The 17,273-nt window shown below is 48.2% G+C and overlaps 1 protein-coding gene across 1 annotated transcript; it reads right to left on the reverse strand.

Moving 5' to 3' along the window:
• Positions 1–576: 576 nt before the first annotated feature.
• On the reverse strand, positions 577–16,229 carry LOC140720240 (E3 ubiquitin-protein ligase TRIM39-like). The gene is made up of 4 exons (XM_073035119.1): positions 16,076–16,229; positions 14,289–14,311; positions 14,083–14,201; positions 577–1,243 (listed from the first exon to the last, which is right to left on the reverse strand). The coding sequence occupies exons 1-4, from the start codon at positions 16,181–16,183 to the stop codon at positions 690–692; spliced, it is 804 nt and encodes a 267-aa protein (XP_072891220.1). The 5' UTR covers positions 16,184–16,229; the 3' UTR covers positions 577–689.
• Between the last annotated feature and the right edge of the window lie 1,044 nt (positions 16,230–17,273).

Genomic DNA, 17,273 nt, shown 5'->3' on the forward strand with positions numbered 1-17,273 from the left:
AATAAAAATAAATAAATCTGCAAAAAGAAAAACAGATCCCCTTAATCACTAAAAATTAAACAAGATTCGGAGAGAGAACCTTTGTTAATGAAGATGGTCAATTCTTCTTTGATATGTGCCAATCAGTGTTTAAATCAATTTAAAATTGATCACTGTAACTATTTAACAAAGGAGAGACTATCCAAAATATTTCCTAACATAGACAATTATTGCGATAGGTGTAAAACTGAAGTAGCCACTTTTTCACATATGTTCTGGTTAAAGATCTTTGTTTTCCACAATTTCTAAAGTTCTGAAAATTAATTTACAACCTAATGTACAAACCTTTGATTTCTGTCTATACATGCAGTCCTCGTATGACCTTTATCCTCCTCCACCTCACTATCTGCTCTAACACTCTGGTTCCCCTCCCTCTGCAAATCTTTTTTACCCCCTCCCCACCCCCCCCCCCCCCCCCCCCCCAGCAGCACTGGCAAATCTACCCGCAAGGATGTTAGTCCCCCTCCAGTTCAGGGACAAACCGTCCCATCGGAACAGGCCCCACCTTCCCGGGAACAAAGCCCAATTGTCCAGAAACATGAAGCCCTCCCTCCTGCACCATCTCCTTAGCCACGTATTTAACTGCACTCTCCGCACATTTATATTTACAGGGACTTTACTCCTGACGCCGGTCCCGGGACCCGACCCGTTTACAGACCCGGAGCGGAACCGGAGCAGATTCTCAGCCACTGGATTTTATCCCAGGTCGCGAAGAAAGGATAAAGTTTACCCGTGAATTTATTCCCAGTGAAGGTGTGGAGATGGGACTTGGTCTCAGCGTTGTAAAATGAAACTGTCCCGGACTCGTAACTGAGATAAACTCGCACCCTCCCTGGGATGGGACCGGCAGGGAGACGGAACTCGGGGGAGGTAGGACCACAGGACACGTCATAATCCCGATGTAACACGTCACCAACCCGCCCGATGACACAGAATCCAGTCTCCGGACTCAGACTGAACAATCTTTTCCTCTCCACAGACTCTGCGGCGACTCCCAGACACCAGAATCGAATCCCCGTCACCTCCACCTCCCAGTAATGTCTTCCCGATGTGAATCCCTCCGATCCCAGAACACATTCCCAGTCTGTGAATCTCTTCCCGGTGTCAGGGAGATTCCTCCAGGAACCGGTACATCTCACACTCTTCCGATCCTCAGACACCTCGAGCTCCGGATGAGCCGTTTCCACATCCAGGGTGACAGAGACTGGGGGGAGAAGCAGAGAATTAGAGAGTTAGGGGGAGACTCGGGCAGCGCGGCCCCGAGGATCAGGGGGAGACTTGGGCAGCGCGGCCCCGGGGATCGGGGGGAGATTCGGTCAGAGGAGCCCCGGGGATTGGGGGGAGACTCGGGCAGCGCGGCCCCGGGGATCGGGGGGAGACTCCGGAAGTGGAGCCCCGGGGATCGGGGGGAGACTCGGATAGCGCGGCCCAGGGGATCGGGGGAGACTCGGGCAGCGCGGCCCCGGGGATCGGGGGGAGACTCCGGAAGTGGTGCCCCGGGGATCGGGGGGAGACTCGGATAGCGCGGCCCCGGGGATCGGGGGGAGACTCGGGCACCGCGGCCCCGGGGATCGGGGGGAGACTCGGTAGGCGCGGCCCCGGGGATCGGGGGGAGACTCGGGCAGCGCGGCCCCGGGGATCGGGGGGAGACTCGGATAGCGCGGCCCCGGGGATCGGGGGGAGACTCGGTCAGAGGAGCCCCGGGGATTGTGGGGAGACTCGGGCAGCGCGGCCCCGGAGATCGGGGGGAGACACGGGCAGCGCGGCCCCGGGGATCGGGGGGAGTCTCCGGAAGTGGAGCCCCGGGGATCTGGGGGAGACTCGGGCAGCGCGGCCCCAAGGATCGGGGGGAGACTCGGGCAGCGCGGCCCCGGGGATCGGGAGGGGAGACTCGGTAGGCGCGGCCCCGGGGATCGGGGGGAGACTCCGGAAGTGGAGCCCCGGGGATCGGGGGAAGACTCGGGCAGCGCGGCCCCGGGGATCGGGGGGAGACTCCGGAAGTGGAGCCCCGGGGATCGGGGGGAGTCTCGGATAGCGCGGCCCCGGGGATCGGGGGGAGACTCGGGCAGCGCGACCCCGGGGAACGGGGGAAGACTCGTTAGGCGCGGCCCCGGGGATCGGGGGGAGACTCGGGCAGCGCGGCCCCGGGGATCGGGGGGAGACTCCGGAAGTGGAGCCCCGGGGATCGGGGGGAGACTCGGATAGCGCGGCCCCAGGGATCGGGGGGAGACTCGGTAGGCGCGGCCCCGGGGATCGGGGGGAGACTCGGGCAGCGCGGCCCCGGGGATCGGGGGGAGACTCCGGAAGTGGAGCCCCGGGGATCGGGGGGAGACTCGGATAGCGCGGCCCCGGGGATCGGGGGGAGACTCGGGCACCGCGGCCCCGGGGATCGGGGGGAGACTCGGTAGGCGCGGCCCCGGGGATCGGGGGGAGACTCGGGCAGCGCGGCCCCGGGGATCGGGGGGAGTCTCCGGAAGTGGAGCCCCGGGGATCGGGGGGAGACTCGGGCAGCGCGGCCCCGGGGATCGGGGGGAGACTCCGGAAGTGGAGCCCCGGGGATCGGGGGGAGACTCGGATAGCGCGGCCCCGGGGATCGGGGGGAGACTCGGGCACCGCGGCCCCGGGGATCGGGGGGAGACTCGGTAGGCGCGGCCCCGGGGATCGGGGGGAGACTCGGGCACCGCGGCCCCGGGGATCGGAGGGAGACTCGGTAGGCGCGGCCCCGGGGATCGGGGGGAGACTCGGGCAGCGCGGCCCCGGGGATCGGGGGGAGACTCCGGAAGTGGAGCCCCGGGGATCGGGGGGAGACTCGGATAGCGCGGCCCCGGGGATCGGGGGGAGACTCGGGCAGCGCGGCCCCGGGGATCGGGGGGGCGACTCGGGCAGCGCGGCCCCGGGGATCGGTTGGAGACTCGGGCAGCGGAGCCCCGGGACCGAGGGAAAGGCCGCTGGGCCTCAGGCGCGGTCGGGAGGCCGACAAGAACCGTTAACTCGACAAAAGCGGCTGGCCAACTAATGTCTCCCCAAGGAAATTCCTCTGGACAGACAGGGGAAACATTTCTCTCACTCCTGCCTGTTGACTCCTGAAAGAATTTTGTGTTTCCATGAGATCAACTCTCATTTGTGAATGTGAAGTGCGGGAGTGTGATGGTTTGAGACAATAAAGGAGGTGATAATGGGAACCAGTAGGGGAGAGATGAATGGCAGATTGAACCAGGAGGGGGAGGGGTGGAAAGCCTGTGGGTGAACTGTGTGTGTAGACGTAATGAGAACCTGGAGGGGGCAAAGATGGCAGATGAGGATGACTTTGTCCACTTTCCCACAACCCCATCCCCCACAGCCCCTCATTAGGACAGGGGATGAATTTGCAGGAACCCTTAAGCAACACAGGTCTTGATGAAGGGTTTCAGTCTGAACCGTCGACTGTTTACTCTTTTCCACAGAAACTTCCCGGCCTGCTGTTCCCCCCAAAATTTGTGTGTGTTACTCTGCTTTAAATATACTCAGTTATTTGGCCTCCACAGCTGCCTGTGGCAGATTCACAATCCTGTGGATAAAGGAATTCCTCCTCATCTCTGTCCTAAATGGACATCCCTATAGTCGGAGGTTGTGCTTACCGTTCTCGACCCACCCACATCCTCCCAACATCAACTCTCTCCAGACAGGTGTCAGAGAGATCTGGCGAGACCCTTCATCAGGACCTGTGTAGTTTGGATTACCAGCATCTGCAGATTTTCTCCTGTTAATAAGTTAATAAGCAGAAGTTAATAAGTAAACATCTTGATTCGTCAGAGTCTCAAAAGTTATGGGAAGGAGGCAGGAGAATAGGGTTGAGGTGGATAATAAATCATCTATTCTTCTGAACTCCCGTGAGTACAGGCCCAGAACCATCAAACACTCCTCAAATGTTAACTCTTTCATTCCTGGAATTATTCTTGTGAATTTTCTGGACTCCATCCAATGCCAACACATGCTTTCCAATAGAAGGGACCAAAATTGCTCACAATACTCCAAGTGTGGTCTGACCAATGCCTTATAAAACCTCAGCATTACATCCTTGCTCTTGTATTCTGATCCTCTCGAAATGAAAGCATTGAGTTTGCCAATCTTACCACTGACACAAACTGCAAGTTAACCTTCAGGGAATCCTGCACAAGGACACCCGTGTCCCTTTGTACTTCTGATTTTTGAATTTTTGCCGTTTACAGAATTGTCTATACCTTTATCCCTTCGACCAAAGTCGTACCTGTCAAACTCTACCTGTGCTACAAGATCCTTATTACGTATACTGGTGCATTCAAATAAGACCATAAGACAAAGCAGCAGAAGCCGGCCATTCGGCCCGTCGAATCTGCTCCACCATTTTATCATGAGCTGATCCATTCTTCCATTTAGTCCCACTTTCCCACCGTCTCACCATGACCTTTGATGCCCTGGCTACTCACATACCTATCAATCTCTGTTTTAAATGCACCCAATGACCTGGCCTCCACTGCCGCAAGAAATTCACAGATTCACCACCCTCTGGCTAAAAAAATTTCTTCGCATCTCCCTTCTGAATGGGCTCCTTCAATCCTTAAGTCATGCTCTCTCGTACTAGACTCCCCCACCATGGGAAACAACTTTGCCACATCCACTCTGTCTATGCCTTTTAACATTCAAAATGTTTCTGTGAGGTTCCCCCTCATTCTTCTAAACACCAAGGAGTACAATCCAAGAGCGGTCAAATGTTCCTCATATGTTAACCTTCTCATTCCCGGAATCATTCTAGTGAATCTTCTCTGAATCCTCTCCAATGTCAGAATATCCTTTCTTATATAAGGAGCCCAAAACTGCACACAGTATTCCAAGTGAGGTCTTACCAGTTCCTTATAGAGACTCAACATCACATCCCTGCTCCTATACTCTATTACTCTGGAAATGAATGCCAACATTGCATTCGCCTTCTTCACCACCGACTCAACCTGGAGGTTAACCTTAAGGGTATCCTGCACGAGCACTCCCAAGTCCCGTTGCATCTCAGGACTTTGAATTCTCTCTCCATTTAAATAATAGTCTGTCCGTTTATTTCTTCTACCAACGTGCATGACTATACACTTTACAACATTGTATTTCATTTGCCACTTCTTTGACCATTCTTCCAATCTATCCAAGTCTCTCTGCAAACTCTCTGTTTCCTCAGCACTACCGTCCCCTCCACCTATCTTTGTATCATCAGCAAAATTAGCCACAAAGCTATCTATTCTATAATCCAAATCGTTGATCTACAGCGTAAAAAGAAGCGGCCCCAACACGGACCCCTGTGGAACACCACTGGTAACTGGCAGCCAACCAGAATGGGATCCTTTATTCCCACTCTCTGTTTCCTGACAATCAGCCAACGCTCTATCCACATATGTAACTTTCCAGTAATTCCATGGGCTTTTATCAGGTTTACTGGCCTCAGGTGAGGTACCTTGTCAAAGGCCTTCTGAAAATCCAAATACACAACATCCACTGCATCTCCCTTGTTTAGCCTACTTGTAATTACCTCTAAAAATTTCAATGGGTTTGGCAGGCAGGATTTTCCTTTCAGGAAACCATGCTGAGTTTGGCCTATCTGGTCATATGCCTCCAGGTACTCCATAACCTCATCCTTGACAATTGACTCCCAACAACTTCCCAACCACCGATGTCAAGCTAACAGGTCTATAATTTACTTCTTGCTTCCTTGCCCCCTTCTTAAATACCGGAGTGGCATTTACAATCTTCTACTCCTCCGGAACCATGCCAGAGTCTATTGACTTTTGAAAGATCATTGCTGATGCCTCCGCGATCTCCACAGCTACTTCCTTCAAAACACAAGGGTGCATTCCATCTGGTCCTGGAGATTTATCTACCCTTAGACTATTCAGCTTCCTGAGTACTTTCTCTGTCGTAATTGTGACTGTGCACACTTCTCTTCCCTGACACCCTTGAGTGTACGGTATACTGCTGATATCTTCCTCAGTGAGGACTGATGCAAATACTCGTTCAGTTCCTCAGCCATCTCCTTATCTCCCATTACAATTTCTCCAGCATCATTTTCTATCTGTCCTATATCCACTCTCACCCGTTTTTTATTCTTTATATACTTGAAAAAGCTTTTAGTATCTTCTTTGATATTATTTGCTAGCTTCCTTTTATACTTCATCTTTTCCCCCTTAATGGCCTTCTTAGTTTCCTTTTGTAAGCTTTTAAAAACTTCCCAATCCTCTATCTTCCCACTAATTTTTGCTTCCTTGAATGCCCTCTCCTTTGCTTTTACTTTGGCTTTGACTTCTCTTGTCAGGCACGATCGCAACCTGTTTCCATTCGAAAATTTCTTCTTTTTTGGAATATATCTGTCTTGCACATTCCTCACTTCTCGCATAAACTCCAGCCACTGCTGCTCTGCCATCCTCCCGCTAGTGTCCCTTTCCAGTCAAATTTGGCCAGTTCCTCTCTCGTGCCACTGTAATTTCCTTTACTCCACTGAAATAGACATCGGATTTCGGCTTCTCTTTCTCAGATTTCACAGTGAACTCAATCATGTTACAATCACTGCCTCCTAACGGTCCCTTCACCTCAATCTCTCTAATCACCTCTGGGACATCACACAATATCTAATCCAGTACCTCTGATCCCCTAGTGGGCTCAACAACAAGCTGTTCTGAAAAGCCATCTCGTAGACATTCTACAAATTCTCTGTCTTGAGATCCAGTGTCGACCTGATTTTCCCGATCCACTCGCATGTTAAAATCCCCCAAAATTATCATAACACTGCCCTTCTGGCAAGCCTTTCTATTTCCTGTTGTAATTTGTAGTCCACCTCACTGCAGCTGTTAGGAGGCCTGTAGGTAACTGCCATCAGGGTCCTTTTACCACTGCAATTTCTTAGCTCAACCCATAAAGATTCTTCCGATCCTATGTCACCTCTTTCTAATGATTTAATATAATTTCTTACCAATAAAGCCACACCACCCCCTCTGCCTACCTGCCTATCCTTCCGATACACCGTGTATCCTTGGACGTTCAGCTCTCAGAGACATGCATCCTTTAGCCACGTCTCAGTGATGGCCACAAAATTATACCTGCCAAACTGTAGCTGTACGACAAGATCATCCACCTTATTCCTTATGCTGTGTGTATTTAAGTATAACACCTTAAGTCCAGTATTTGATAGTTTTTGATTTGATTGCACTTCAACTCATCCCATTGGCTGCAAATTTGCCCCATCACCTGCCTATCCTTCCTGACATCTTTACTGCTCACTATCTTAGATTTATTTCTGTTTTTCCCCTCCTCCACTCTATCACTCCGATTCCCATCCCCCTGCCAAATCAGTTTAAACCCTCCCTAACAGCTCTATTAAACATTCCCGCTATGGTTCAGGTGTAACCCGTCCTTTTTGAACAGGTAATACTTCCCCCAGAAGAGATCCCAATGATCCAAGAATCTGAAGCCTTGCCCCCTGCACCAGTCTCTCAGCCACGCATTCATCTGCCTGATCCTACTATTCTTGCCCTCGCTAGCACGTGGCACAGGTAGCAATCCTGCGATTACTACCCTGGAGGTCCTGCTTCTCAGCTTCATTCCTAACTCCTGGAAATCTCTCTTCAGGACCTCCTCCCTTTTCCTCTCTATGTCATTGGTACCAACATGTACCAAGACAGCTGGCTGCTCGCCCTCTCCCTTCAGAATATTCTGGACCCGATCCGAGACATCCCGTACCCTGGCACCTGGGAGGCAGCACACCATGCGGGTATCTCTACCAGGCTCACAGAATCTCCTGTCTGTTCCCCTGACTATGGAATCCCCTATGACTACCGCATTCCTCTTCCCCTCCTTCCCTCCTGCACAACAGCGCCAGGCTCAGTGCCAGAGACCCGGTCACCGTGGCCGTCCCCTGTCAGGTCATCCCCCTCAACAGCATCCGAAATGATATACTTGTTGCTGAGGGGGGCAGCCACAGGGGTGCTCTCCACTATCCGGGCATTTCCCTTCCCTCTCCTGACAGTCACCCAGTTTTCTGACCCCCGTAGCCTGTAGCTCCTGTCTATCACCTCTTCATTTTCTCTAATAAGCAGTAGGTCATCAAGCTGCAGCTCCAGATCCCTAACACGGTCTCCGAGGAGCTGAATCTCGGTTCACCTGACGCAGATGTGGCTATCAGGGAGGCTGGATGTCTCCCAGGATTCCCACATCTGACACCCTGAACAAAGCACTAACCCTGCAGACATGCTACCTAATTCTACAGGAATGAAACAAAGAAAGATAGGTCTACTCACCCACTTACTTCGCCAAACACACGGACTTTTTAAACCGTTAGCTAATCTGCCCTGCTGTTCCCCCGTCCGTCCCGGCCGATTTGCCAAGGGGAAAAAAAGAGTGTGCGCCTCGCTCTCGCCTCTTCCAGTTACCGTCTAAGTCCATTGAGCCAAAGCCCTACACTCTGCTGCCACCCACTCCGCTGCCCGCTGTATAGGGTGGTCATCTTTTTAAACTCCCCGCGCTGTCCTGCACAGTCTCGCTGTTCTTGTACGCGAAGTTTTTTTAAAAAACTGCCTTCCTTCAGAATTTAGCTCCCACGCCGCCCTTCTTTTCCCAATCCAAAAAAAAACACCTTCAGTCGTGTATTCATCAGCCGATTCCACACTGTCCACATGAAATTCAGCAAGGCCTTTGATGTCGATGATAGACCACACTTGGAGCATTGTCTGCATTTCCGGTTCCCGAATATGGGGAGGATGTCATTACACTGGACAGGAGGCTTCAGGAGGATGTTACCAGGACTGGGGGCTTGGGTTAAAAGCAGAGAGTGGATAAGATTGGGCTATTCAGCTGTAGTGTAGGATGTTCAGGTATGACCCCTTATCAAGGGAAGTAATTCATAAGGAGCCTCAGATTGAAAGTGACGCGGGAAATTTTTCTGAGTGGTCTATCGGGTAACATTCTCATACAAAGGGAGGTTGATAAATGGAATTTGCCCACAGACGCTGTAGAAACAGGTAAAAATAAAATATTTTAAAATAAATTTGGGCAGGTACACAGATGGGAAATGGTTAGAGGGATGGGGGGGGGCAAACACACACAAATGGGCCATGCTCAAGAAGACATCTTAGTCTTGCAAATTGATGAAGTGGGTCGTCAGTTCAACATCCATCAAACCCTCCCAGATCATCCTCCTGAGCAATCTCACCCCGGAGTCTGTCTGTGAAGTGTTGATGTGACGTCACGTCAGAGGGCAGCTCAGTGTCACAGAACAGACAGACAGGGTAAGGACCGCAGGTATCAATCCTAAATAGAAATTTTTGCCTATTTCTGTGGCCATGTGTCACACTCTGACAGTGTATCGTGTGTGTGCATTGTAGTAAATATCCGTGTGGTGTGTATACACATTGAAGGAGAGTATGCACATTGTAGAATTTGTATGTTACAGTGTGTCATCACATGTCTGGTGTGTGTTGACAATGTGTCACACGTGATTGTGTTGTTTAAATGAATGACTGTCTCTGAAGAGTTTGGTTTTTCTAGGTTACTGAGGGAAATAACAACGTACATTGCTGAGACTCTGACTACAATCTGCCAGTCCTTCCTGTGTATGTGTGAGAGGGAGCTTTGCCAGGCCGGTTATGCTGTGTGTGCTTCTCCCGAGATGAAATCTTGACCCAGGTCAATGCCTGTTGGTGTGTCCGGGCTCATTCTCACAATGCTTCAGTGTAGTGGTCTGATAACCATAAGACATAGGAGCAGAATTAGGCCATTTTCCTATCGAGTCTGCTCCGCCATTCAATCATGGCTGATCCTATCTTTCCCTCCTCAGCCCCACTCCCTGGCCTTCTCCCCATAACCTTTGATGCTGTGTCCAATCTAGAATCTATCAAGCTCTGCCTTAAATACACACAACAATTCCACAAATTCACAGCCACTGGCTCAAACCTTCTGCAATGCCAGCACATCTTTTCTTAGATGAGGAGCACAAAACTGTTCACAATACTCAAGGTGAGGCTTCACCAGTGCCTTATAAAGACTCAGCATCACATCCCTGCTCTTGGATTGAATGTTATTCGAAACCCCTTGAATTGAATGCTAACATTGGATTTGTCTTCCTCAACACTGACTCTACCTGCAAGTTAACCTTTAGTGTGTTCTGCAGAATGACCGCTAAGTCCATTTTCATCTAATCTTTTTGGGTTTTCTCCCCATCTGAAAAAAAAATCTGCACATTATTTCGACGACCACAGTGCATGGCCATGCATTTTCCAACATTGTATATCACTTGCCACTTTCCTTCCCATTCTCCTCATTCAAGTCCTTGTCCAGCCTAACTGTTTCCTCAACACTACCGGCCCCTCCACCAATCTTCGTATCATCTGCAAACTTGGAAACAAAGCCATCTACTCTAGGACAAGAGGGTATGACTTCAGGATTAAAGGACGTCCTTTCAGAACTGCGATGCGGAGAAACTACTTTAGTCAGTGTGTGGAAAATCTGTGGAATTTGTTGCCACAAGTGGCTGTTAAGGCCAAGTCATATTTAAGACAGAGATAGATAGGTTCTTGATTAGCCAGGGCATCAAATGGTATGGGATGAAAGCAGGGGAGTGGGGATGACTGAGGAATCGGACCTGCCCACGACTGTCTGGACTGAATTTCTGCTCCTATATCTTATGGTTTATTCCATCAGCTAAATCTTGATATACAGCGTAAAATGAAGGTGTCCTAACACTGACCCCTGTGGAACACGAGTCACTGGCAGCCAACCAGAAAAGGATCCCTTTACTCTCATTCGCTGTTTCCTACCAATCAGCCAATGTTCTAACCATGCCTGTAACTTTTCTGTAATACCCTGGCCTCTTAACCCGGTTACCACCTTAATGCGTGGCACCTTGTCAAAGGCCTTCCGAGATTCCAAAACATACAACATCCACTGCATCCCCTTTATCTATCCTGCTTGTAATCTCCTCAAAGAATCCCAACAGGTTTGTCAGGCAGGATATTCCCTTAACGAAGCCATGCTGACTTGCCCTGTCTTGTCCAGTGTCACCAAGTATTCCATATCCTCATACTTAACAACTGATCTCCAATTTCTTCCCAACCACAGGGGTGAGGCTAACTGGTCAATCATTTCCTCTCTGCTGCCTTCCTCCTTACGTAAAGAGTTAAGTGACATTTGCCATTTTCCAGTCCTCTGGCACCATGCCAGGGTCCAGTGATTTTTGAAAGATCATTTGAAATGCCTCCAAAATGTCTACTGCAACCTCTTTCAGAACACTAGGGTGCAGTTCATCTGGTCTGGGTGACTTGTGTACCTTTAGATCTTTCAGCTTTTTGAGCACCTTCTCCCTTGTAACAGTAACTGCACTCACTTCTCTTCCCTCACACTCTTCAACACCGGGTTCAGAGCTAGTGTCTTCCGCGGTGAAGAGTGGTGCAAAATATTTGGTTTATTTGCCATCTCTTTATCCCGCGTTATTATGTATCCGGCCTCATCTTCTAGCGGTCCTATATCCACTCTCATCTCTGTTTTATTTTTTTTTACAGTACTTGAAAAACAATTTGATATTGTTTGCTAATTTGTTTTACAAAGACAGGTGTGTAAAAAGGGTCTGAAGGATCATTGGAGACCAGAGTCACCCCAACCACAAACTGTACCAGTTGCTGCCATCTGGGATACGGTACCACAGATTAAAAGCCAGGAGCAACAGGCTCCGGGACAGCTTCTTCAACCAGGCCATCAGACTGCTTAACTCATGTGGACACAACTGTATTTCTGTGTTATATGAACCAGCCTGTTGTACAACTTACTATAAATTGCACATTGCACATTTAGGTGGAGACATAACGTAAAGATTTTTAATCCTCATGTATATGAAGGATGTAATAAAGTCAATTCAATTCAAATCAATTTATTGTTTATTTTTCCCCTCCCAATCATTCTTTTAGTTCCTCTCTGTAGATATTTAAAAGCTTCCCAATCCTCTGTCTTCCTACGAATTTTTGTTTAGTTCCTCTCTTTTGCCTTTACATTAACTTGTCTTCCCTTGTCAGCCACGGTTTTACTATTTTGCCATTAGAGTATTTATTTATTTTTGGAATACATCTGTCCTTCACCTTCCTCATTTCCCCAGAAACTGACACCATTTCTGCTCTGCTCTCATCCCTGACAGTATTTCCTTCCAATTTGCTTTGGCCAACTCCTCTCCAGACCACTGTAATTTCTTTTACTCCTCTGAAATACTCCAATGTCAGACTTTACTTTCTCCTTATCAAATTTCAAATTGAACTCAGTCATGTTGTGAGCACTGCCTCCTAAGGTTTCTTTTAACTACTCACCTCTGGTTCAATACATAACACCCAATCCAGTAGAGCTGATCCCCGAGTAGGCTCAACGACAAACTGCTGTAGAAAGCCATCACATTGCATTCAACAAACTCACTCTCTTGAGATCCTTTACCGACCTGATTTTCCAAAGTTCTCTGCATGTTGAAATCTCCCATGATTATCATAACATTGTCCTTTTCATCAGCCTTTTCTATTTCCAGCTGTAATCTGTGGGCCACAACCCACTGACTGTTGGGAGACCTGTATATGACTGCTCACAGTCTCATTTTTACGTTTGCCAGTTCCTTACCTCAACCCACAAGATTCAACATCTTCCAGTCCTATGTCACATCTTGCTGCTGATTTACCAGCAGAGCCACGCTACCCCCTCACCCGACCTTCCTATAACACCGATACATTGTGTAACCTTGAACATTCAGATCCCAACTACAACCATCCTTCAGCCACGATTCCGTGATGGCCACAACATCATACCTGACAATCGGTAATAGTGCAACAAGATCATCCACCTTATTTCTCATACTCCCTGCATTGAGATATAACACTTTGTGTACTGTATCTGCTACCCTTTTTAATTCTGCATCCCTAATGCACTGATACGCACCCTGCTGGCTGCAATTTTCTCCTCTCATCTGTCCGCCCTATCTGACAGTCTGACTGCACGCAATCTTTGTATTTTTACCATCAGTCCTATCCCTTCACTCCAGTTCCAACCCCCCCCCCCCCCCACCACCAACAGCTTTATGAAACCTCTCTCACCGAGAATATTGTTCTCCCTCGGGTCGAGGTGCGACCCATCCCTTTTGAGCAGGTCATTCCTCCACCAGAAGACATCCCAATGATCCAAGAACCTGAATGCCTGTCCCCAGCACCATCTTCTCAGCCATGTTTATCTGTCAAATTATCCTGTTTCTACCCTCACCAGCACGTGGCACAGGCAGCAATCCAGAAATTACAACCCTGGAGGTACTGCTTCTGAGCTTTCTACCAAGCTCTCCAAATTCTTTGCAGGACCTCTTTGTTTTTACTTCCTATGTAATTGGTCCCAAAATGCAACAAGTTATCTGGCTGTTTTCCCTCCCTCTCTAAATGCTGCAGACACGATCGGAGACATCCCTGACCTCGGCACCTAGGAGGCAACATACCATTCGGGTGCCCCATTCACGTCCATACATTCTCCTGTCTGTCTCCTGACAATTGAGTCCCCTATCACTACTGCTCCCCTCTTCTCCCTCTAACAACAGTGAAAGTTGTGGTTCCAGAAGGGAGAAGACCTGTGTCAGTCAGAGTCTGCACTCACAGGGCACATGAAGGACTTGTGTATTTTCCTGACAATCCCCGTCACCACACTGATACCCGCTTTTATTCCCTACAATATCATCAAGTCAGTATTAAATTCCCAGCTTCTGTGGTAGATTCAAATTCATGTCTTGGCGTGTTGGTGCAGTGTGCCTGGGATCAGGACACAGTAGTTCATCTGCCAGTCCCGTGTATTGGTTGTATTGTGGCCCTGTGCTGGTGTGTTCAGGGATCTGACATCTCCAGCTGACCATGTGACTGTGATGCCTCCCAGTTAGTGGGGCTGATGTGGAATAAACTTCAGTTCCCCTTCAGTCCATTATCACAGCCAATCCTTGCTTCAGCTTATAAATTAATTGTGTCTCATAAACAAGGAAAAATGAATCTTTGTAAGTTTTACCTCGGTTAATGGCATCAAGTGTTTCTCTCAGCACTGTGTTCAACAAATAAAAGCAATCGAATTTTTCAACCGGTAGGGCCTCATCTGTCACTGACAATTCCTGGACATCGTCACTGATTCTGTAAATATTAAACTGCTGGTGATAAACTGGAATTTTGAAGTATTTTACAAATCCATAGAGGGTTTCAGTAAAGAGCATGTCCTACCTCCTGTTTCGATGAGCTTCCTCCTGAAATAAATAAAAGCACAAATCTGATTAGACTTGGACTTAATGTCCACATCCTGAATTTCATCCAAATCATTACAAGGTGTTGAAAATTCCCACTCCCACTGTCACAAACACACACCAGCAATACAGAACCACAGGGTAAATTACAGGGAAAGTTGCTGAAAGTTAGACCATTACTGAGAGGATGGAACTGACAGGAAAGACAGGACAGGCTGTGCATTACCATCTGGATAAGACATCAGAATGATAAAATGGAACAATTTAAGATTAGTGATGGATTTGATTGTGCGAAGGTGGAAAAAGTACTTCATTATGGCGAACACGAAAGGACACAGGTGCTTGGAAGTAGTACGGAGGAGATGTCAGGTAAGTGTTTTGGAATGGGTGGAATGGGCTGCCGGCAACGAAGGTGGAGGCGGATGCGATAGGGTCTTTCACAAGACTCCTACACAGGTACATGGAGCTTAGAAAAATAGAGAGCTATGGCTAACTCGAGGTAATTTCTAAAGTCAGTAGATGTTCGGCACAGCATTGTGGGCCAAAGAGACTGTATTGTGTTGTAGGTTTTTTTTGTTTCTATGTTTCTATTTATGGGGAGACCTTCAGCCAAAGATAAAATGCCAGGTGGTTCTTAATAAATCCCACAAGAAATTTAGTGAAGAGGATGTGGAACTCAGTGCCACAGGAGTGGTTGAAATGGAACAGCAGAGATTGAATGTAATGGGGAGGCTGGATAAACACCTGAGGGGCCAGGGAAATTGATAGAAGATGGACCTAATGGCCTGCTCATGACAGAAAATGGGACACAATCCCATGTAAAACTTATCCAAAAAAGTAGAGACAGTGAAAGTTTCCGTAATCTGACGACTGAAGGGCCTGTATTGTGCTGTAAGTTTTCAATGTTTATATTTCTACGTTTCTAATGTGAAACATAAACGAAAAATTAAAGAAACATGGAAAGTTTCCCTAATCTGACGGAAACCGGATATGGAGGATAAGTCTGATGTGTGGGTCAAATTCTTTGTTCTCACTGATCGACAAAGAGATCCTCACACCCACCGCACCAGACACACTCACAGCTTGTGATTGGAACTGGGTGTTAATGAGAGTGTTAGAGGATATTAATGTGGTAATTAAGGACACAATCAGCAGCTCTGTGTTATGATCAGAGTAAATCATTTCAGAGAAGATTGCATTCTGTCCTGGGATGTACAGAAGTTGTGGAAGTCCAGTTTTGGGACAAAAACAACCCTGAATAGTTGCATCGATTGTTTGCTGAGAAACAGTTTACTGCCATTTGTAAATGCTGAGTGTAAGAGCAACACGTCTGTTTTCTGTCTGCATTGTATTCTGAGTTACGTGTTTATTACGAAAACCAGTCAGGTGATTGGGGACATGGTAAAAGCGAAGGGAATAAGTTATGTATGCGTACTTTGTTCTGGGCTGTTTTGAGCCTGGGACTGGCAGATGTCATATCTTTTGTTGACAGATTAATTGCAATTTAATTTATGATTAATTATGCAGAAAATTCATCGCTTAGATATTGTATGTTGCTGATAAAGGATCAAATATCTGTCTCCGACTTTTTAGAAGTTCATTCGCGGAGTGATTGGAGGTTCGTCATGCAAGGAGAACACTCTGTGTGAGGACACCAGCAGCGGTAATTGATTTGGTAGAATTGGCCGCTGTGCTGTGTTTATTTCAAATATACCACTGTTCATTTAGTTCAATTTGACAGAAATAAATTGAAATGTAATCCCTCACCTTGAGAAATATCACACCATCTTTCTGATCCATCTGTTCCTTTAACTTTGAGATTTCCTCCTGAATAATCCTTATATTCTCTTGAATCTTAAGAAGATTTTTCTCCATTGGATTTAGAATCCTCGCCTCTTCTTCCCTGAGATCCCTGAGTAAGCTCTGCTCTTTCTCAGTGATAATCTGGCGCAGTTCAGCAAACTGGGTTGTGATGTGGGACTGAACGCTGTTTGACTGTTTCTGTCGAATGAAAGGTGGAGATTAGTTTACTGCATTGCTGTGTTGTATTTCCTTTTGACATTAAGGTCCATTGGGGTCCATACTACTTCTGAGACATTCCCATCAACCCCATTCCCTCAAGTTTTCCTGAAACCTATTCTCCCTCATTGGCCCATTAACTCCCACCTGATTCACACACACTCTCCCCCACCATTTAACCAGCATGTTCTTGGGATGTGTCTAAAACCGTCATGGCCAGGAGAGCATGCAAAATCCACACAGACAGCAGCAGAGGTCAGGATCGGACCCAGGTCACTGGAGCTGCGATACTCGGCTATTCTGCATTAAATGGAGCAAAACGCAACAGTAATATCAGAAATTCCGCTCAGGAAGCCTCACCCGAACTCCGGAAATCTTCTCTTTCTGTTGCTGCTCCTTTTCCTGGAAGTCTGATTTCTTTTTTGTGAGAGAGTCTAAGGAAGATTTTAGCTGATCCTGGAAGTCAGAGAGTGAAGGAAATAGAAACAAAGATGCATCAAAAGAAACAGGTGATCAAACCTAATTATCAAAACAAAATGCCGGAGGAACTCAGTGAGTCAGGCAGCATCTATTCAGGGGAAATAAACAGTCGGTGTTTCGGGATGAGGACTGGGAAGGAATGGGACAGAAGCCAGAATAAAAAGGTTGGGGATGAGAACCAGCTGACAGGTGACGGGTGAGACAACGTGAGGGGGAACGTGGCGGGGGGTGATGAAGTGAGAAGCAGAGAGGGGACAGGTGGAAGAGGTCAGGGCTGGAGAAGAAGGAATATAATACGAAAGGACAATCGACCATGGAAGAAACGGGGGGGTGGGGGTGGATTTGGGGCTGTTTGGATCCCTGAATGTTGGTGAGGCAGGGGTTGGTAGGAGTCAGGTGTAGCACTTGTCCCGTTTGCAGGTATCGGTGTCAGGAGGGAGATCAGTGGGGAGGAGCGAGTGGATAA

The sequence above is a fragment of the Hemitrygon akajei genome, unplaced genomic scaffold, assembly GCF_048418815.1.
Source record: "Hemitrygon akajei unplaced genomic scaffold, sHemAka1.3 Scf000038, whole genome shotgun sequence".
NCBI classification, from domain to species: domain Eukaryota; kingdom Metazoa; phylum Chordata; class Chondrichthyes; order Myliobatiformes; family Dasyatidae; genus Hemitrygon; species Hemitrygon akajei.